The sequence below is a fragment of the Phalacrocorax carbo genome, chromosome 30 (genome assembly GCF_963921805.1).
Source record: "Phalacrocorax carbo chromosome 30, bPhaCar2.1, whole genome shotgun sequence".
Lineage (NCBI taxonomy): Eukaryota > Metazoa > Chordata > Aves > Suliformes > Phalacrocoracidae > Phalacrocorax > Phalacrocorax carbo.
The window spans coordinates 1127632-1149219 of NC_087542.1; the positions used below are offsets into that span (position 1 = coordinate 1127632).

Consider the following 21588-nt stretch of genomic DNA (forward strand, 5'->3'; position numbering starts at 1 on the left):
AAGGGACCCCCCCAGATTCCCCCGTCCCCGTTCCCCCGCTACAGCCATGGGGGCTCCGGCGCTGCCCCTCTTCCTCGGCCTCTTCCTGCTGCACGTGGCTCCCAACTATGCCCAAATGTGAGTCACGGGGACCGCCGCCCCCACCCATGGGACCCCCCGCCCCCGGATCCCTCATGCTCCCATGGGAACCCCTTTTCTGGGACCCCCCACACCTTGGGATCCACCTTGGGATTGCCCATGGGACACCCCCCCTCCCCCCACCAATCCATTGGACCCCCTCTTCCGGGACACCCCCCACCCATGGGATCCCTGCACCCTGAGATCCCCTCACCCATGGGATCCCCACCCATAGGACCCCCCACCCCGGCTGGGACCCCAATGGCTGGGACCCCCTCCCCAACCAAGACCACCTGACCTAGGTGGAACCCCCATGGTAGACCCCCCCCCATGGCCAGGACTCCCCCCCACCTTTTAGGAGAACCCGGTATCTGGGACCCCCTAAATCAGGACCCCCCTGTATGGGACCCCCCACTCCATATGGGAGCCCCCTTTCCTGGACCCCTGGGATTGGGTGCTGGAGGGCAAAGGGGGGATATCGGGGTGCAGTGGGGGGGATATTGGGGTGCAGTGGGGGATTTGGGGTTACTTCAGGCCCATGGGGCAGATTGGGGGGTCCCTGGGGTGCCATAAGGTCCCCAGGGTGCTGTGGGGGACAGATCAGAGGGTCCCCAGGGTGCTGTGGGGGACGGATTGGGGGCGATCTGGGTGCTGTGAGGTCCCCAGGGTGCTCTGGGGGACCCTGTGACAGCCCCCCATGACGGCCGGTGTCCCCAGGGTGACGATGGTGACACCAGCGGTGCTGCGGCTGGAGACGGAGGAGCAGGTGGTGCTGGAGGCACCGGGGTTGTCCGCTGCCGCCGAGGCCACCATCCTGGTGCAGGACTTTCCCCTCAAGCGCCAAGTCCTCTACCAGGTCCGCGTGCAGCTGAGCCCCGCCAAGGGCATGTTGGCCACCGTCACCATCAAGGTATGTCACCACCCCTGTGTCACCTCCCTGCTGGTCACTGCCCCCTCCCGCCCCAGGGAGGGTGGCCTGTGGAGCTCAACCCTGTATGAGATGGTGAAGAATCTCCACGGGGCTGGTAGGAGCTGGGGGAGGATGGTCACCATGGAGTCTTTGGGGATGGTCGCTCTGAGGTCCTTGGGGAAAGTCACCCCAGGTCCTTGGGGACAGTGACTCCGGCGTCCTTGGAGGTGGTGACCCTGTGATTAGAGGTCGGTCACCCTGGGGTCCGTGGGGACAGTCACCCCGGGGTCCGTGGCCATGGTCACCCCTGGACATTTGGGGACGGTCACCCCGGGGTCCATGGCCATGGCCACCCCTGGACATTTGGGGACGGTCACCCCGGGGTCCGTGGCCATGGTCACCCCTGGACATTTGGGGACGGTCACCCCGGGGTCCGTGGCCATGGTCACCCCTGGACATTTGGGGACGGTCACCCCGGGGTCCGTGGCCATGGCCACCCCTGGACATTTGGGGACGGTCACCCCGGGGTCCGTGGCCATGGCCACCCCTGGACATTTGGGGACGGTCACCCCGGGGTCCGTGGCCATGGTCACCCCTGGACATTTGGGGACGGTCACCCCGGGGTCCGTGGCCATGGTCACCCCTGGACATTTGGGGACGGTCACCCCGGGGTCCGTGGCCATGGTCACCCCTGGACATTTGGGGACGGTCACCCCGGGGTCCGTGGCCATGGCCACCCCTGGACATTTGGGGACGGTCACCCCGGGGTCCGTGGCCATGGCCACCCCTGGACATTTGGGGACGGTCACCCTGGGGTCCATGGCCATGGTCACCCCTGGACATTTGGGGACGGTCACCCCGGGGTCTGTGGCCATGGTCACCCCTGGATCTTTGATGATGGTCACCCTGAGGTCCGTGGGGACTCTAGCCCCATTCCCTGGACATGGGTGCCACCTGGTGTCCCCTGCCCTGTCCCTGTGGTGCAGGTGCCACCAGGTGTCCTCTGTCACCGCAGGTGGCGGCCAAGGCTCTGCCACAGACACTGGGGAAGCTGTTTGTCTCGGTGACGGCGCGGGTGGCCGAGGTGACCGTGGAGAAGGTGCTGCTGGTGTCACTCCAGAGTGGCCACATCTTCCTGCAGACTGACAAGCCCATCTACACCCCTAGCTCCACTGGTGTGTCCTTGGGGTGCTGGGTCTCCCCAGGGCATGTTGGGGTGCTGGGGGCACCTCGGGGTGTTGGGTCCCCTCCATGGCACCTTGGGGTCTTGGTGGCATCTTGGGTTGTTGGGTCCCCTCTGCAACATCTTGGGGTGCCGGTGTCACCTTGGGGTGCCAGGGTCCATTTGGGAACATCCCCTTGGCACCTCCATTGGGACCCGGCACCCATTTTGGGGTCCAGCACCCAGTTTTCGGATGTCCCCACACCATCCCTGCTCACCTTGTCCCCCGTGTCCCCTCCCAGTGCTCTGCCGCCTCTTTGCTCTGAGCCATCTCATGGAGCCAGTGTCCAAGACGGTGATCGTGGAGGTCAAGGTGGGTGGCCGCTGGGGACACAGGGATTTGGGGACACAGGGACACAACCACCCATGCCACCGTCCCCAACCACTCGATGTCCCTTCAGACGCCTGATAACGTCATCGTCAAGCAAGTGCCCGTGTCCTCGCCAATGAAGACCGGCATCTTCTCCCTCAACCACAACTTGCCTGAGGTCGTCAGGTGGGTGCCACCCCCCCAGGGTGGCCTGGGGACATCTCTGGGCCCGAGCTTGTCCCCTCACCCTGTCCCCCACCTTTTCTAGCCTGGGGACGTGGACGATAACGGCCAAATTCGAAGACTCACCGGAACGTGTCTTCAGCACCCAATTCGAAGTCAAGGAGTATGGTAAGGTGGGGGTGGGGGTCCCCAGACACCCGCTTGCCTTGGGTCTGTCCTGGATGCCCTGATCCGTTGGGTGTGTGTCCCCCCACAGTGCTGCCAAGCTTTGAGGTGGTCCTGGAGCCAGAGGAGAAGTTCCTCTACATCGATCGGCAGGAGAATTTCCGGGTGTCCATCACGGCCAGGTGGGATGGGGACTCCAAAACTGCTCGTTCTGGGGGGGCGAAACCCACGTGGTGTGGGGTGATGCTCCTGCGCGAAGGCCTCTGGGGCGAGGGGGTGGCGTGGATGCAGGGGGATGGGGATGGTGACGGGGGGACACGGGGATGTGGAGCGACAGGGACCCGGTGATGGAGTCGGGGGCCGATGGGATGACGAGGGGATGCAGGGACGCGGGGTGACAGCGATGTGGATGTGACGGGGACGTGGGGTTGGGCTGACGGTGACAGTGGTGGCTTGAACCCAGGTACCTGTATGGGAAGCGTCTGCAGGGGACAGCCTTTGTCCTCTTTGGTGTTATGGTAGATGACGAGAAGAAGAGCATCCCCCAATCCCTGCAGCGCATCCAGGTGACCCCATCCTTGCGTCTGTCCCATCCCTTGTCCCTATCCCAGTCCTCTGGAGCTCTGTCCCTTGCTGAGCCCCGTCACTCCCATCTTCATCCCTGTCCCCACCCCTGCCTCGCACTGAGCTCTGCCACCCCCTGCCCCCACCCCCATCCCACGGCCGTCCTCCCTTCCGCTAACTCCCTGCCGCAGGTGGTCGACGGGGACGGGGAAGCGGCGCTGCCCATGGCCATGCTGCGGCAGCGCTTTGCCAACCCCCAGGAGCTGGTGGGACACTCGCTCTACGTCTCCGTCACCGTTCTCACCGCCTCAGGTGTGCAGGGGGATCGTGGGGGACACAGGGGACTCGGGGGGGGACAGGGACAGCAGGGACACGGGAGGCCACGGGCTCTATGACTCTGTCACAGTCTTCAACAAGTTGGGTAGGTGGGGGGACCCTTGGGGACGTGTGGGGACACGGGGGGGATGGGGACAGCAGTGACACGTGGGCTGGGACACGTGGGGTTGGGGACTGCAGGGATGGAGACATGAGTTGGGGACGGCAAGGATGAGGACAGGTGAGGTTGGGGACGTGAATGATGGGGACATGAATGATGGGGACATCTGGGGCCACCCAAGGTCAGACAGGGCTGTCCCTGGGGGGACTGGGAGCCCTGTCCTGGAGCTGGGTGACATGGCTGTTCCTGTGGCCACCACAGGCAGTGACATGGTGGAGGCGCAGCGCACCGGCATCCACATCGTGACGTCCCCGTACACCATCCACTTCACCCACACCCCCAAGTACTTCAAGCCCGGGATGCCCTTTGATCTGATGGTAATGGCATCTGGGGACCGTGACGGGGACGGTGGTGGCATTGGCACGTTACCAGGGTCCCCGGCACTGGGATGGGGACGGACCAAGCCTGGGGGTTTGTGGGTGGAGGAGACTTGAGGACCAGGGTCTGTCCCCGTGTCATATCACTGTGTCACCTGGAGAGAACCTGGGGATCGTGGTCTGTCCCTGTGTCACCTGGATGGCACCAGGTGACACGTCCCTCATGACACACCGCATCCCCTGCAGGTCTACGTCACTAACCCAGATGACTCCCCGGCTCCGCGTGTCACCGTCAAAGCTGATGGCTTCCAGGGTCTCGTCGCCACCCAGCGTGACGGCACAGCCAAGCTGGTCCTCAACATGCCGGCCAACAAGGACACTGTCCCCATCACTGTGAGTGGGGACAGGAACTGGGGTGGCTTTGGAACTGGGGTGGCCAAGGCGGCTGGGGACAGGGATGTGACCTGGGGTGGCTGAGACAACCAAGGCGGCTGAGATATCCAGGGTGACCAGGGATCATGGTCACCATTGACCAAGGGCCAAGACAGAAGGACTGGGGGATCAGGATGGCCTAGGCATCGATGGTGGCCAAGGGTCAGCGTCACCCCAGTCACCATTGACCAAGGACCAGGATGGCCAAGGTCAGGGGGACCAGCATGGCTGCGGCGACTGTGGCGATCAAGGTGTCCAGAGTGACCAAGGACCAGGGCCATCCTGGTCACCGTTGACCAAGAAGCAGGATGGTTGGTGTCAGGGCGACCATGATGGCCAACGCAACTGGGTTGACCAAGACATTTAAGGCGATCGAAGACCAGGATAGCCAGTGCCAGAGACGCTAGTGGAGATGCCCATAGTGGCCAAGTTGTCCGTGGTGGCCTGCAGCCAGTTCACCAGTGACCAAGAGCCATGGGATGGCCAGGGGCCAGGAGAGCCATTGCCAGGGGTACAAAGGTGGTTGAGTTGACTAGAGTGGCCAAGACATCCAGGGTGGCAGAGGTGATCACGTTGACCAAGGAGGTGATCACCATTGACCAAGGACCAGGGCAGCAGGTGTCAGGGAGACCAGGACAGCCAAGACCTCTACGGTGGCCAAGACCTCCCTGTTGACCAGGTCCACGCTTCTCCTGGTTGACCAAGAGCCACCGTGTTGCAGGTGCGGACGGAGCAGGCGGGGCTGCCTGCTGACCGCCAGGCCTGGCGAAATATGACTGCTGAAGCTTACCGCAGCCAGGGTGGTTCTGGCAACCTCCTACACCTGGCCGTGGTGGCCACCGAGGTGCAGCCTGGCGACAACCTTGCCGTGAACTTCCACCTCAAGAGCAACAACAATGCCGTCCGTGACTCCGTCCCACACTTCACCTACCTGGTGAGGGCACTTGGCCTCTGCCAACCAGCTGCCCCCCATCTTGGGGACCTAAATGTCCAGGAACCCTCCAACCCTGCCTTTCTTTGGCCCGTTGCAGATCGTGAGCAAGGGACGCATCATCCGCGTGGGCCAACAGCGGCACGAGGCTGGCCAGAGCCTGGTCACCATGTCGCTGCCGGTGACAGCTGAGCTCATCCCCTCCTTCCGCATTGTGGCCTACTACTACGTGAAGCCCAGCGAGATTGTGGCTGACTCCGTCTGGATTGACGTCAAGGACACTTGCATGGGCACTGTGAGTGTGTCCCCACTGCCCCGGGGGTCAGGGAGGCCCCTGGGGGCATTGGCTGGGCCTTGGAGGTGGCTTGAGTGACCCTTGAGGTGGCCCTTGAAGGGCTTGGGAGCACTTAGAAGGGCTTGGGTGGTCCTTGAGGGCCTTGGGTGGCCCATGATGGGGATTAGGTGTCACTTACGTGGTTTGGATAGTCCATGGGGGGCTTGGGCATCTCATGGTGGGCCTTGGGTGGCCCATTGATGGTCCAGACCCTCCATGGTAGGGGACACAACCATCAGCTACCCCCTGGAGGACTTCAACACCCTGTGAGGATGGGGTACCCCCATGGGGCAGCTCCTGGGGGTTTTTTTGAGCATCCCGTGGACATGACCCCCACCACCACCCGTGTCCCCTGGCAGCTGGTGGTGAAGGGAGCGACAGAGGCTGACAACAGGGTGCACGAACCGGGGACGCCCATGCGGCTACGCATTGAGGGTGACCACAACGCCCACGTGGGGTTGGTGGCCGTGGATAAGGGCGTCTTCGTCCTCAGCAAGAAGAACAAGATCACGCAGCCCAAGGTGGGTGTCCGGGTCCCCGTCCTCACTGTCCCCTGGCGATGGCCGTGGCTGTCATGGCTGTGCCCCGTTGGCCGCAGGTTTGGGACACGGTGGAGAAGAGCGACATCGGCTGCACGCCGGGCAGCGGGAGGGACAACGTGGGTGTCTTTGCTGATGCTGGCCTCAGCCTGGCCACCAACGTGAAGATCTCCACGCCGCAGCGAACTGGTAGGGGACACGCTGGGGACTGGAACAACCTGGGGTGGCACCTTGGGGATGGAGTAGGTGACACCTTGGGGAAGTGGCACCTCAAGGATGGGGGAGGGTGACTCTTCAGGGATGGGAGATGTGTCCCCTGAGCTTTGGGATGTGACAGCTGATGTCAAGGGGAAGTGACAGCTGGGTTTGGGGCTGTGACATTGTGGGGTCCCGACCTGTGTCCTCTCCCCCCCCAGAGATCCAGTGTCCCCAGCCTGCGAAACGTAAGCGCCGCTCCCTGCAGCTCATCAACTACAAAGGCACCAAGGGTAGGTGGCACTGGGAGTGTCCCATGTCCTCAAGAGCACTGGAATGTCCTGTGCCCTGGGGGACACGGGATTGTCCCATGTCCCTGAAGATACCATAGTGTCCCATGTCCCTGAGGGACACCAGAGCATCCCATGTCCCCATGTCCCAGTCAACACCAGTGTCCCATGTCCCCGAGGGACACCAGAGCATCCCATGTCCCTGAGGGACACCAGAGCATCCCATGTCCCCATGTCCCAGTCAACACCAGTGTCCCATGTCCCTGAGGGACACCAGAGCATCCCATGTCCCAGTCAACACCAGTGTCCCATGTCCCTGAGGGACACCAGAGTATCCCATGTCCCCATGTCCCAGTCAACACCAGCGTCCCATGTCCCTGAGGGACACCAGAGCATCCCAAGTCCCAGTCAACACCAGTGTCCCATGTCCCTGAGAGACACCAGAGCATCCCATGTCCCCATGTCCCAGTCAACACCAGTGTCCCATGTCCCTGAGGGACACCAGAGCATCCCATGTCCCCATGTCCCTGAGGGACACCAGAGCATCCCATGTCCCCATGTCCCAGTCAACACCAGTGTCCCAGATCCCCGAGGGACACCAGAGCATCCCATGTCCCCATGTCCCAGTCAACACCAGAGCATCCCATGGCCCTGAGGGACACCAGAGCATCCCATGGCCCTGATGGGCCTCAGGCCGGGGGCTTTGGGACCTGGTGCCAACTGGGTGCCTCGGTGCTGGCAGCGGCTGAGTACACGGACAAGGCGCTGCGCAAGTGTTGCGAGGACGGCATGAAGGAAAACCCGATGGGCCACAGCTGCGAGCATCGGACCAACTACATCCAGGACGGAGAAGCCTGCATCCGGGCCTTCCTTGACTGCTGCAACCACATCAAGGTCATCCGCGACCAGAAGGAGCACGACTTCCTCATCCTGGGTCGAAGTTAGTGCTGGGCAATGGTGGGGGGGTGGCGGGGTTGGAGGTTGGGCGAAGCTTGGGTGAAGCTTAAGTGAAGCTTAGATGAAGCTTGGGTGAAGATCAGGTGGACCTTGGGCAATGCTGGTGCTATCCTTGGGCAATAGTTGGATGAATTTTGGGCAATGCTTGGGTGAAAGTTGGGTGATGCCTAGACGATCCTCGCTCAAAACAAGGGTCGTGGTTGGAGGATGCTGGGGTGATACTGGCTCCATCGAGGGGTTGGGGCCCTGAAGCCATGGTCAAGAGGGACACTGCCACCCCCAGGCGCGGCGGACGATGGCTTCCTGGCTGACGAGGACATCACCTCACGCAGCCTCTTCCCGGAGAGCTGGCTGTGGCGGGTGGAGACACTGACGGAACAGCCCAATGAGCTGGGGTGAGACTTGTCCCACTGTCCCTCCACCCCATGGCTCAACCCGGGGATCATTACCTCCTCCCTGCCCAGCTCTGGACACTGCCTCACCCAGTCTGGAGACCAACTATGATCCCCTCCCAGTCCAGACAAGAGCCACCTTTGACCCCTTGGTGCTGCCTCAGCTATGACACCTTGGTCCAGCTCAGGGGCCATCTACAACCCCCTGGTCTAGCTTGGGGACCAGCTATGACCCCCCCCTGCTCCAGCTTGGTGGCTGGTTACACCTCCCAAGCCTGGCTTGGGGCTGGTTATGACCACCTTGGTCATTCCCATCCTCTCCAGAATCTCCACAAAGACTCTGCCTGTGTACCTGAAGGACTCCATCACCACGTGGGAGGTCCTGGCCGTCAGCATCTCACAGACCAAGGGTATGTGATGGGGTAGGATGGTGTCCCTGGGGATCAACGGAATTCCTCAAACCTTGGGGGTGGTCCCTGGGACTTGAAGGGTCCCCCAAAGCCTGGTGGGATTCCTTGGGGTTTGAGGGATCTCCGAGATCTTAGAGGAGTACATACCACTGGAGAGGTTCCCCAAAATCTGGGGAGGCCCCCCAAAGCTTGGTGGCAGTCCTTGGGACTTGAGGGATCCCCTAAGCCTTGGGAGGACTCCATGGGGCTTGAGGGATCACCTAAACCTTTGGAGGACTCCATGGGGCTTGAGGGATCACCTAAGCCTTGGGAGGACTCCATGGGGCTTGAGGGATCACCTAAACCTTTGGAGGACTCCATGGGGCTTGAGGGATCCCCTAAGCCTTGGGAGGACTCCATGGGACCTGAGGGACCCCCTAAGCCTTGGGAGGACTCCATGGGACCTGAGGGATCCCCTAAGCCTTGGGAGGACTCCATGGGACCTGAGGGATCCCCTAAGCCTTGGGAGGACTCCATGGGGCTTGAGGGATCCCCTAAGCCTTGGGAGGACTCCATGGGACCTGAGGGATCACCTAAACCTTGGGAGGACTCCATGGGACCTGAGGGACCCCCTAAGCCTTGGGAGGACTCCATGGGACCTGAGGGATCACCTAAACCTTGGGAGGACTCATGAGCTTTGAGGGGTCCCCTAAGCCTTGGGAGGACTCCATGGGGCTTGAGGGATCCCCTAAGCCTTGGGAGGACTCCATGGGACTTGAGGGATCACCTAAACCTTGGGAGGACTCCATGGGACTTGAGGGATCTCCAAAAGCCTTGGGAGGACTCCCTGGGACATGAGGGGCCCATCAAGACCATAAGCCTGAACCCCACGTCCCTGGGGGCCACCCCGCAGGGCTGTGCGTGGCTGACCCCTATGAGATTACGGTGATGAAGGAGTTCTTCATCGACCTGCGCCTGCCCTACTCTGTGGTGAGGAACGAGCAGGTGGAGATCCGTGCCATCCTCTACAACTACTGGACGCATGAAATCAAGGTTTGCAGGGGTCCCACGCCTGGGCTTCTGGGGGGGGTCTGTGGCCTTTGAACACCACAGCCAACATCTCCGTGCCCTGCAGGTGCGCGTGGAGCTGATGTACAACCCAGCCCTGTGCAGTGCCTCCACCTCCAAGATGCGCTACCAGCAGATCCTCAAGGTGAAACCCCAGTCATCGTGGGCCGTGCCCTTCGTCATCGTGCCCTTGCAGCTGGGGCTGCATGACATCGAGGTGAAGGCAGCCGTCTGGGGCAGCTTTGTGGCTGATGGTGTCAAGAAGAAGCTGAAAGTTGTGGTGAGTGGTCATTGTTGTTCACGGCATCGTCACCACATGGTGCCACCTCCATCCCTGAGATGTCCCCAGCAAGGTATCTCTGTGACATCCCTGTCTCCGCTTTCATCCTGGGGTTGGTACCCAGGGATGAAGGATCTACCTCCCTGGATGCTCAGGTGTGGTCTCCTGGGCCTCTCCCAGTTTGTCCCATGAGCTGGGGCAGTGCTGGTTTACACTGGGAAACCTTTCCTGGATGACCCAGAGAGGTTGGGAAGGGGGGACCCAAAACCAGCCCGACGTTTAGCATTGGACTCTCACCTCTGCAGCCTGAAGGGATGAGGTTGGAGAAGACCGTGAAGATAGTTGAGCTGGACCCAACAACGAAGGGAATCAGTGAGTGGCCCCAGCTGGTCTTGGGGATGTCTCAGCCCCACAGGGATGTCCCACTGGGGGACGAGGGAAGTCCTACTGTGGGTCTGGGACATCTTGAGGGATGAAGGGTGTACCACCAAGGGTAGGACTGGGGCTTCTTCGGGGCAGGGGCCATTCTACTACGGAGCTGGGTCATGTCAGGGAATGAGGGATGTCCTGCTGTGGGTCTGGGCCATCCCTGGGGACAAGGGTCATCCTACATGGAGGTGGAGCATCCTGGGGGACAAGGGATATCCTCCTATGGAGCTGGTGCATCTCAAGGGAGAAGGGACATCCTGGTATGGCCATGGAACCCCTTGAGGGACAAGGGACATCCTGCTGCAGATGTGCGGCAGTGCTGGGTCACCTCAGGGTGGGATGGACGTGAGGATTTGGGGTCACCAATCTCCATCCTGCCTCCCTGCCCTGCAGATGGTGTACAGGAAGAGAGGGTGAGGGCAACAAACCTCTCTGACATTGTCCCCAACACTGAGTCGGAGACCAAAGTCAGCATCCAAGGTGAGAGGAAGGGAAGGGACACACGTGGGGACGAGCTGGGAGAGGGTGGGACGCTCCTGGCTTGACACTTCCCCTTCTTCTGGTCCAGGCAACCCTGTGTCCATCATGGTGGAGAAAGCCATCGATGGGAACAAGCTAAAGCACCTCATCGTGACGCCATCGGGCTGCGGGGAGCAGAACATGGTCGGGATGACGCCCACTGTCATTGCCACCCACTACCTGGACAGCACGTTGCAGTGGGAAAGCTTTGGTGTTGACCGCCGTGCTGAGGCCATCAACTTGATTAGAAAGGGTAGGAGCATCCCTCAAAGGGTGGGAGGGTCCCCCGCTTTCCTCTCTTGGGGTGCAAAATATCGCCATCATCCAAGATGCTGAAGACACCTACACCTTTCAAGAAGACATAGGTTGGGTGTTACCAGTCTGGGTTTTTCCAGAGCTACTGGTTTGCACTGGAATGTGCTCTGGAGAGGGTTGGTGGCCCAAATCTCCCTCGGCTTGGCTGGGTGCTCCTTGCGTTGGCCAATGGTTGGAGAGCATTGGTGGCCTGAAGCCACACCCGGGCGTTCCTTCTGTTGGCCAACCATCGTCTGCTCACCAGGTTACGTCCAACAACTTGCTTTCCGGAAAAGTGACAGCTCCTATGCCGCCTTCAAGGACCGAGCATCAAGCACCTGGTGAGGGCCGTGTTGCCACCACCACACAGGTCTGGGTGATAGGGTTGGACATGATGCTAAGGTCCTCTTGTCCCCAGGTTGACAGCCTACGTGGCCAAAGTCTTTGCCATGGCCATCAAGCTGGTAGACATTGAGCCCGAGGTGGTTTGTGGTGCTGTGAAATGGCTCATCCTGGAGAAGCAGAAGCCAGATGGGATTTTCCAAGAAGATGCTCCTGTCATCCATAAGGAGATGGTGGTACGGGGTGATCCAAATCCTGCCCTTGCTGGTGGCCAAAGCCCTGTTGGCTCGAGGATGGGCTTTTGGAATGAGCTGTGGGGAAAGGACTCTGTTGGGTGACAGGGACAAGAGTTGTGTGGACAAAGCTTGTTGTGAAAAAACACGGTCCTGAGGTGGTTTCCCCCCCACCCCCCATTTTGTCACGCAGGGAGGCTACCACGGTGCTGAGCCCGAGGTGTCACTGACAGCCTTTGTCCTCATCACGCTGCAAGAGGCCCAGAAGGTCTGCAAGGACCATGTCAATGTGAGTGGTCCTCAACCCCACATGGGGAGCGGGGGGACAACTGGCACCTCACACAGAAGGACAGCGCTTCAAGACGAGGCGCCCAACCCTTAAAGCAGCTACCTGAGAAGCCAAACTTACCACCTTTTCTGCCCAGAACTTGGATAATAGCATCGCCAAAGCCGCCGAATACCTTGCCCGGAGGTACCAGTCGCTGGCCCGACCCTACACGGTGGCCTTGACCTCCTATGCCTTGGCCCTCGCAGGGAAACTCAAGAGCGAGAAAGTTCTCATGAAGTTTTCCAAAGGTGACGTTTCACCAGGGGGGACAAAACTGGGGCGGGGGTGGGGGTGGGTGGAGCAGGGGAAGAGGTAATTTTGGGTTACCTGGTGGGGGGAGAAATCATCCCTAGAAGGTGCTGAGGGACCGGCTGTGCCATGTCACACGTCACCCCAGAGAACAGAAGTTGGGAGGAGCGCAACGCCCATACCTACAACATCGAGGGGACGTCGTACGCGTTGCTGGCCTTGCTGCAAATGGAGAAGTCGGAGCTGACGGGGCCGGTGGCCCGCTGGCTTGCCCAGCAGAACTACTTTGGTGGTGGCTATGGATCCACTCAGGTGGGCTATGGACCCCCTCTCAGCACCCATGGGTGCTGTCCTGGCACCCGCTGCCGTGGGGAAGTGGGACAGGAGGATAGAGGTTGAGGGCTTTGTTGGGAGTTGAGGGGTCACCTTGTGGCCCTGGGGACTCCAGGGACACAGCATGTCTCTTGGGGGACACCTCTGGTCCCATGGGACCCCAAAGGCTTTGGGAGACCCCTCAGGGTTTGGGGGTCACCTCAGGGCCCTTGGGACCCCCAGGGATGTGGCATGGCCTTGGGGAACACCCCAGGTCCCACAGGATCTCAAGGGCTTCGGAAAACCCAAGAGGCCTGTCCCTGGGGGACACCCTAGTCCCTGGGGGACACCTCCAGACCCTGGGGACCCTCAGGGCCACGTCCTGTCCCTGGGAGACACCTTTGCTCTGTAAGACCCCCGAGGGTATGTTCCAGGGGACTTCAGGTGGCCCAAGGACTTGGGGTCACCCTGGGCTCGGGGCCACCCAGGGGGCTTTGGGAGCCCTCCAGGCGTTGTCCCCAGGCCCTGGTGACACAGGCATCCCTGCAGGCCACCATGCTGGTGTTCCAAGCGTTGGCCCAGTACCAGGTAGCATCTCCGCGGCAGCTTAAGATCAACCTCGACGTGTCGGTGCTGCTGCCGCGCCGTGCCAGCGCCATCACCTACCGCATCGAGAACAGCAACGCCCTGGTGTCACGCTCCGCCGAGGTACCGGCGCCCTCGTCACCCTTGTCACCGGCACCGCGGGGACGCAGCAGTGCTCGCCCGGCTCTTGTCCACGCCACGTCCCTGTCCCCTCTTCACGTCCCAGGACAATCTTGTCCCCTCGTTATGGCCTCAGGTGTCCCTGTCCCATGTCCCTCCATGTCCTGTCCCCTCTGTGTCCTTCCAAGGCTTGGGATGTCCCTCCGCGTCCCAGGCTGATCTTGTCCCACCCCTTGCCGTGACCTGGAATGTCCCTGTCCCCTTCATGTCCCTCCATGTCCTCTGGTTTCCTTGTCCCCTCCAGGTCCTTCAATGTCCCTGTCCCCTTTGTGTCTTGCGATGCTGTTGTCCCCTCCATGTCCTGGGATGTCCCTGTCCCTTCTGCGCCCCCTCCGCGTTCCCACGTGCCTCCATGGCCCAGGAGGCCCCATCCCTTCCGCGTCCCTCCCAAGGGATGTCCCTGTCCCTCCCCAACGTCCCCTCTCCCCACAGACCAAGCTGAACGAGGACTTCACGGTGAAAGCTGAGGGCACGGGCAAGGGGACGATGACGGTGGTGACCGTCTACAATGCCAAGGTCCCCGAGAAGGACAAGAAGTGTGACAGCTTCGACCTGCGGGTGCAGGTGGAGGACGTGAAGACAGGTGGGTGTCCCCCTGCCACGTCATCCTCCCCCTGTATCCCTCCCCACGTCTTCTGCGTGTACCCTCCACGGCACCCCACGTCCCCTTTGACGTCCCCTCATTGTCCCCGTGTCCCCCCCCCACCCAGGCAGGGAACAAGAAGGCGTCATCCGTTCCATCAAGCTCACCGTCTGCACCAGGTGGGACAGGCTGGGGACGTTGGGGACATCAGGGACATTGGAGATAGGGAGGAGGATGGGGATACTGGGGACAGGGACATCAGGGATGGGATGCTGGGGACAACAGGGCAGTTGGGGACAGGCAGGTGGCCTCAGCCCTGTCCCCGCAGGTACCTGGACAATGTGGACGCCACCATGTCCATCCTCGACATCTCCATGCTCACGGGCTTCTTGCCTGACCTTCAGGACCTGAAGAGGGTAAGTGTGGGGACATGGGGACAACATGGGGGGACCTGGGGGAAGAACAGGACCTTGCGCCTTCGTGCCATCGTGTCCCACCTCATCCCCACATCTCCCCGACCCCCATGTGTGTCCCCCATGCCCTTGTGTCCCCACATTCCCTATGTGTCACTGTGTCCCCATATTACCTGCCCCCCTGCCTTTTCCTCCATGGCCATGTGTCCCTGTGTCCCCATCTCCATGTCCCCATGTCCCCCCGTGTCCCCCACACCTCTGCAAGTCCCCTGGATCCTGCCATGGCCACGTGTGTCCCATGTGGCCAGCGTCACTGTGCCCATACATCCCTGCATCCCGATGCGGTTGCGTGTCCCCGTGTGTCCCCGCGTGTCCTGCATGCCCGCTGTCACCGTGTCCCTGTCCCCAGCTCACGGACGGGGTGGACAGGTACATCTCCAAGTTTGAGATCGACCAAGCCCAGTCGGACCGCAGCAACGTCATCATCTACCTCGACAAGGTGGGGACACGGGGAACATGGGGGGGGCGCGAGGGACACGGGGATGGGGACACGGTGGGGCGGGATGGGGACGCGATAGGACAGGGCAAGATGGGACGGGGGCGGGGACAGGGACAAGGAAGGAATCGGGAACATGGGGAGGGACAAATGGGGACAGGGATGAAGATGAAGCTGGGGGCATGGGTGGGGACAGGAGAAGGGTCTTGTGGGTGGGGAGAAGGACAGGGATGGGTCCAGGTCATGGATAGGGACACCATGGGGACATGGCTGGGGACAGGGCCAGGCTGGGGGTTGGGGCGCTGACTGACTGCCTTCCCCGTGTCCCCGTGTCCCCGTGTCCCCACCCCCAGGTCTCGCACAAGGCCGAGGAGTGTTTCTCCTTCAAGGCCCACCAGCAGTTCCGGGTGGGCTTGATCCAGCCTGCGGCTGTCACCGTCTACAGCTACTACAAGATCGGTGCGCCCCATGTCCCCTTGCGTCACCCTCAGGCCTCCTCTGTCCCCACACTCTCCTCTGGGCCCCCCGCTTCCACAAAGTCCCCTCTGTGTCCGTCCCCTCTGTGTCCTCCTGTCCCTTTGTCCCACCATCTCCCTGCTGATCTTCTCCCCGTGCCTGTGTCCCCATGTCCCCCCCATGTCCCCATGTCCCCTTGCATCCCTCTGCCTCTCCCTCCACACGTCACCGCTCTGTCCCCATGTCTCCCACTGCTCCTTTCCCCTTGTGTCCCCCTCCCCCACCTCATGTCCCCTCATGTCTCCGCAGATGATCGCTGCACCCATTTCTACCACCCGGACAAGGACGGTGGGCAACTGAGCAAGATCTGCTATGGGGACGTGTGCCGCTGCGCCGAAGGTGACGTGGGGACTCGGGGACGTGGGGACAGACTGGGTCAACACCCCTACCATGATGGGACACGTCATGGCCATGATGGGAAACATCATGGCCATGATGGGACATGTCAGGGCCATGATGGGACACGTCATGGCTGTCATGGGACTTGTCATTGACAAGACGGGTTGTCATGACGGTGATGGAGTCATGCCCTTGCCATGATGGGACATGTCCTTGCCATGATGGGACATGTCCTTGCCATGATAGGCCTTGTCACGGCCCTGTCCCCGTGTCCCCACAGAAAACTGCTTCGTGCAGCACAAGAAGGACATTCCCATCACCGTCAACCAACGCATTGATCGCGCCTGCGAGCCGGGAGTTGACTATGGTGGGACATGGGGGTCATGGGGGACATGGGGGACATGGGGTGATGGAAGGATTATGGGGGATATAAGGGTCATGGGGGTCATGGGGGTCATGGAAGGATTATGGAGAACATGGGGGACATGGGGGTCATGGGGGACATGGGGGACATGGGTCATGGAAGGATTATGGAGGATATAAGGGTCATGGGGGTCATGGAAGGATTATGGGGGACATGGGGGTCATGGGGGACATGGGGGACATGGGGTCATGGAAGGATTATGGGGGACATGGGGGACATGGGTCATGGAAGGATGATGGGGGATATAAGGGTCATGGGGGTCATGGAAGGATTATGGGGGACATGGGGGACATGGGGGACATGGGGGACATGGGGTCATGGAAGGATTATGGGGGACATGGGGGTCATGGGGTGATGGAAGGATTGTGGGGCATATGAGGGTCATGGGGGTCATGGGTGACATGGAGGTCATGGGGGTCATGGAAGGTTTATGGGGGACATGGGGGTCATGGAGGGACATGGGGGACATGGGGTCATGGAAGGATTATGGGGGACATGGGGGTCATGGGGGGGTTGGGGCACATAGAGGGGCCATAAAGGCTATGGATCAGGGCATAGAAGAACAAGAGGGGCACGGAGAGACATGGGGACACAGAGGGACAAGAAGGACAGGTGGGGCTGGAGACAGACATGGGGAGGGAAGAGGGGGACAGAGGGCCCCCCACGTGCCAGTAGGGGTGGGGGTGACACGGTGACGCCCCCCTCCCTAGTGTACAAGGTGAAGCTGATGGCAATAGAGCAGTCGCCGTCCCATGACAACTACATCATGAACATCCTCTCCGTCATCAAGATCGGTACGAGCACCCCAGGGGTGGGGGACAAGGCCACCCTGAGGGACACGGTGGGGGTCACCTGGGCCTGGGGTCACCCAATGGTGCTGGGGACAGCCAGGGACAGGGACACCCAGGTGGGTTGGGGGTCACCCAACGGTGCTGGGGACAGCCAGGGGCAGGGACACCCAGGTGGGTTGGGGGTCACCCAACAGTGCTGGGGACAGCCAGGGGCAGGGACACCCAGGGGCAGGGACACCCAGGTGGGTTGGGGTCACCCAACGGTGCTGGGGACAGCCAGGGGCAGGGACACCCAGGTGGGTTGGGGTCACCCAACGGTGCTGGGGACAGCCAGGGGCAGGGACACCCAGGTGGGTTGGGGGTCACCCAACAGTGCTGGGGACAGCCAGGGGCAGGGACACCCAGGTGGGTTGGGGGTCACCCAACAGTGCTGGGGACAGCCAGGGGCAGGGACACCCAGGTGGGTTGGGGTCACCCAATGGTGCTGGGGACAGCCAGGGGCGTTGACACCCAGGTGGGTTGGGGGTCACCCAACGGTGCTGGGGACAGCCAGGGGCAGGGACACCCAGGTGGGTTGGGGTCACCCAACGGTGCTGGGGACAGCCAGGGGCAGGGACACCCAGGTGGGTTGGGGTCACCCAATGGTGCTGGGGACACCCAGGGACAGAGACAGCCAGGTGGGTTGGGGGTCACCCAACAGTGCTGGGGACAGCCAGGGGCAGGGACACCCAGGTGGGTTGGGGTCACCCAATGGTGCTGGGGACACCCAGGGACAGAGACAGCCAGGTGGGTTGGGGGTCACCCAACAGTGCTGGGGACAGCCAGGGGCAGGGACACCCAGGGGCAGGGACACCCAGGTGGGTTGGGGTCACCCAATGGTGCTGGGGACACCCAGGGGCAGGGACACCCAGGTGGGTTGGGGTCACCCAACGGTGCTGGGGACAGCCAGGGGCAGGGACACCCAGGTGGGTTGGGGTCACCCAATGGTGCTGGGGACACCCAGGGACAGAGACAGCCAGGTGGGTTGGGGGTCACCCAACAGTGCTGGGGACAGCCAGGGGCAGGGACAGCCAGGGGCAGGGACACCCAGGTGGGTTGGGGGTCACCCAACAGTGCTGGGGACAGCCAGGGGCAGGGACAGCCAGGGGCAGGGACCCCCAGGTGGGTTGGGGGTCACCCAACGGTGCTGGGGACACCCATGAGGGCCAGGGTCACCCAGCCAGGGTGGAGTCCCCGACGGTGCTGGGGACACCCGTGAGGGCTGGGATCACCCAGCCAGGGTGGAGACCCCCAAGGGTGCTGGGGAAAGCTGGCGGGAACTGGTGTCACCCATGGCTGGTGACACCAGCAGGGTGGTGCCACCAGCGTTTCCGTGGGGACTGAGCGTCCCCGTGGCAGGACATGCCAAAGCGGGTGTCCCCCTGGCGCTGGGGTGACACGGAGGTGACGCGTCTCCTCTCCTGGGACAGGCACCGACGAGGCCCCAGCAGGAAGCAACCGGACCTTCGTGAGCCACCGGCAGTGCCGGGACGCCCTGAAGCTCCAGCCAGGCCGTGACTACCTGCTCTGGGGGTTGGCCAGTGACCTGTGGGCCACCAGCGGCAGGTGGGGACACGGGTGACAAGCGTGGGGACGCGGATGGGGCGACGTGGGCGTGGGAATAGGGGGCCACGAGACGCGGAACATTGTGGGGCGTAGGTAGATGGAAGCTGTAGATGCTGCCACCCAACTACACAGGCGCATCTCCCCCCGACCTCAGATTCTTCAGTGTCTCGTATAGGGTTGTGCGCCCCGTTGGCCAGCCCTGCGTCCCTCCACACAGCCCACCCCCCACCGCCCCGGGGGTCCCACCCCTCTTCTGACCCGTGTCCCCTCTGTCCCCTCGCTGTCTCCAGCTTCTCCTACCTCATCGGCAAGGACACGTGGCTGGAGGCATGGCCCGCGGAGGAGGCGTGCCAGGAGGCCGACCAGCAACGCCTCTGCGAAGACTTCCTGGAGTTCGCCGAGACCATGACCATGTTCGGGTGTCCATCCTGAAGCGAGTGCCCCCACCCATGGGTGCCCCCCCCGCCCTGCTACCCCTTGTCGCCCCCACTTTCTTTTTTTTTGGGGGGTGTGTGTGTGTGTGTTAAAAATATAATTCCTTTCTGACAACCTGGCTCTGGAGGTGCAGGGGGGGTGTCGGGGGGGTGTGGGGACATCGTAGGGGACAACAGGTCGTGGGGAGTCCATAGGGGCTGTGGGGGCTCCATAGGGGCTGATGGGGTCATGGGGACACCGTAGGGGCTGTGGGGGCTCCATAGGGGATGATGGGGTCATGGGGACACTGTAGGGGCTGTGGGGGCTCCATAGGGAATGATGGGGTCATGGGGACACCATAGGGGCTGTGGGGGCTCCGTAGGGGACGACAGGTCGTGGGGACACCGTTGGGGCTGTGGGGGCTCCGTAGGGGCTGATGGGGTCATGGGGACACCATAGGGGCTGTGGGGGCTCCATAGGGGATGATGGGGTCATGGGGACACCATAGGGGCTGTGGGGGCTCTGTAGGGGACAACAGGTTATGGGGACACCATAGGGGCTGTGGGGGCTCCATAGGGGATGATGGGGTCATGGGGACACCATAGGGGCTGTGGGGGCTCTGTAGGGGACAACAGGTTATGGGGACACCATAGGGGCTGTGGGGGCTCCATAGGGGCTGATGGGGTCATGGGGACACCATAGGGGCTGTGGGGGCTCCATAGGGGCTGTGGGGGCTCCATAGGGGATGATGGGGTCATGGGGACACTGCAAGGGCTGTGGGGGCTCCGTAGGGGATGACAGGGTTGTGGGGGCTCCATAGGGGATGATGGGGTCATGGCGATTCCATAGGGGACAAGAGGGTCTTGGGGGTGTCACCGGGGATGTTGGGGCTCCATAGGTGCTGCCCAGGCTGTGGCAGCCCTGTACGGGATGGTGGGGACTCTGTAGGGACCACAGGATCTTAGGGTCCTTATAGGGAATGATGGGGTTGTGGGGATTCCATAGGTGACCACGTATTCTTGTGAACTCTATAGGGGACTACGGGGGTCAAGAGGCCATGTGGGGATGTACAGGGCCATAGGCACCGTATAGGCCTCTTGGGACCACACGGGCACCTATGGGAGTCTATGGGGCCGTACTGGGGGCTGGATGAGGCCCTGAGGGCTCAGTACACGGCCCCTGGTGCACAGCGCTTGGTGCACGGCCCTGCACGGCCCTCGGTGCACGGCCCTGCACGGCCCTCGGTGCACGGCGCTGCACGTCAGTCAGTGCACGGTGCTGCACGTCCCTCGGTGCACGGCGCTGCACGTCAGTCAGTGCACGGTGCTGCACGTCCCTCGGTGCACGGTGCTGCACGTCCCTCGGTGCACGGCGCTGCACGTCAGTCAGTGCACGGCCCTGCACGTCAGTCAGTGCACGGCGCTGCACGTCCCTCGGTGCACGGCCCTGCACGGCCCTCGGTGCACGGCGCTGCACGTCAGTCAGTGCACGGTGCTGCACGTCCCTCGGTGCACGGTGCTGCACGTCAGTCAGTGCACGGCCCTGCACGTCAGTCAGTGCACGGTGCTGCACGTCAGTCAGTGCACGGCGCTGCACGTCAGTCGGTGCACGGCGCTGCACGTCCCTTGGTGCACGGTGCTGCACGTCCCTTGGTGCACGGCGCTGCACGTCCCTCGGTGCACGGCGCTGCACGTCCCTTGGTGCACGGCGCTGCACGTCAGTCAGTGCACGGTGCTGCACATCCCTCTGTGCACGGCGCTGCACGTCAGTCAGTGCACGGTGCTGCACATCCCTCTGTGCACGGTGCTGCACGTCAGTCAGTGCACGGTGCTGCACGTCAGTCAGTGCACGGTGCTGCACATCCCTCTGTGCACGGCGCTGCACGTCAGTCAGTGCACGGTGCTGCACGTCCCTCGGTGCACGGTGCTGCACGTCCCTCGGTGCACGGTGCTGCACATCCCTCTGTGCACGGCGCTGCACGTCAGTCAGTGCACGGTGCTGCACGTCCCTCGGTGCACGGCGCTGCACGTCAGTCAGTGCACGGCCCTGCACGTCAGTCAGTGCACGGTGCTGCACGTCAGTCAGTGCACGGCGCTGCACGTCAGTCGGTGCACGGCGCTGCACGTCCCTCGGTGCACGGCGCTGCACGTCAGTCAGTGCACGGCGCTGCACGTCCCTTGGTGCACGGTGCTGCACGTCAGTCGGTGCACGGCGCTGCACGTCAGTCAGTGCACGGCGCTGCACGTCCCTCGGTGCACGGTGCTGCACGTCAGTCGGTGCACGGTGCTGCACATCAGTCAGTGCACGGCGCTGCACGTCCCTCGGTGCACGGTGCTGCACGTCAGTCAGTGCACGGTGCTGCACGTCAGTCAGTGCACGGTGCTGCACGTCCCTCGGTGCACGGTGCTGCACGGCCCTCGGTGCACGGTGCTGCACGTCAGTCAG

General features: G+C 62.4%; 1 protein-coding gene across 2 annotated transcripts; it reads left to right on the forward strand.

Moving 5' to 3' along the window:
- The first annotated feature begins 7 nt into the window (after positions 1 to 7).
- On the forward strand, positions 8 to 19278 carry C3 (complement C3). Of its 2 annotated transcripts, none has more exons than XM_064437311.1 (40): positions 8 to 117; positions 835 to 1027; positions 2043 to 2202; positions 2492 to 2562; positions 2651 to 2745; positions 2828 to 2910; positions 2999 to 3089; positions 3371 to 3473; positions 3663 to 3783; positions 4169 to 4284; positions 4531 to 4677; positions 5438 to 5650; positions 5748 to 5942; positions 6341 to 6502; positions 6580 to 6709; positions 6937 to 7008; positions 7748 to 7945; positions 8198 to 8357; positions 8679 to 8764; positions 9657 to 9796; positions 9879 to 10091; positions 10397 to 10463; positions 10914 to 11000; positions 11089 to 11292; positions 11599 to 11674; positions 11752 to 11911; positions 12102 to 12197; positions 12334 to 12484; positions 12634 to 12797; positions 13347 to 13505; positions 13995 to 14145; positions 14273 to 14324; positions 14474 to 14561; positions 14968 to 15057; positions 15408 to 15513; positions 15820 to 15909; positions 16190 to 16276; positions 17044 to 17127; positions 18594 to 18729; positions 19020 to 19278. In XM_064437311.1, the coding sequence occupies exons 1-40, from the start codon at positions 47 to 49 to the stop codon at positions 19159 to 19161; spliced, it is 5010 nt and encodes a 1669-aa protein (XP_064293381.1). In that variant the 5' UTR covers positions 8 to 46; the 3' UTR covers positions 19162 to 19278. The 2 variants fall into 2 exon arrangements, with proteins under 2 accessions (XP_064293381.1, XP_064293382.1); XM_064437312.1 differs by having other exon boundaries at positions 8246 to 8357.
- Positions 19279 to 21588: the final 2310 nt, after the last annotated feature.

Coding starts and splice junctions, on each gene's coding strand:
- C3 (XM_064437311.1), top strand. CDS start 47: ATGGGGGCTCCGGCGCTGCCCCTCTTCCTCGGCCTCTTCCTGCTGCAC. Junction 118..834: donor GCTCCCAACTATGCCCAAAT/GTGAGTCACGGG, acceptor CGGTGTCCCCAG/GGTGACGATGGTGACACCAG. Junction 2,203..2,491: donor CTACACCCCTAGCTCCACTG/GTGTGTCCTTGG, acceptor GTCCCCTCCCAG/TGCTCTGCCGCCTCTTTGCT.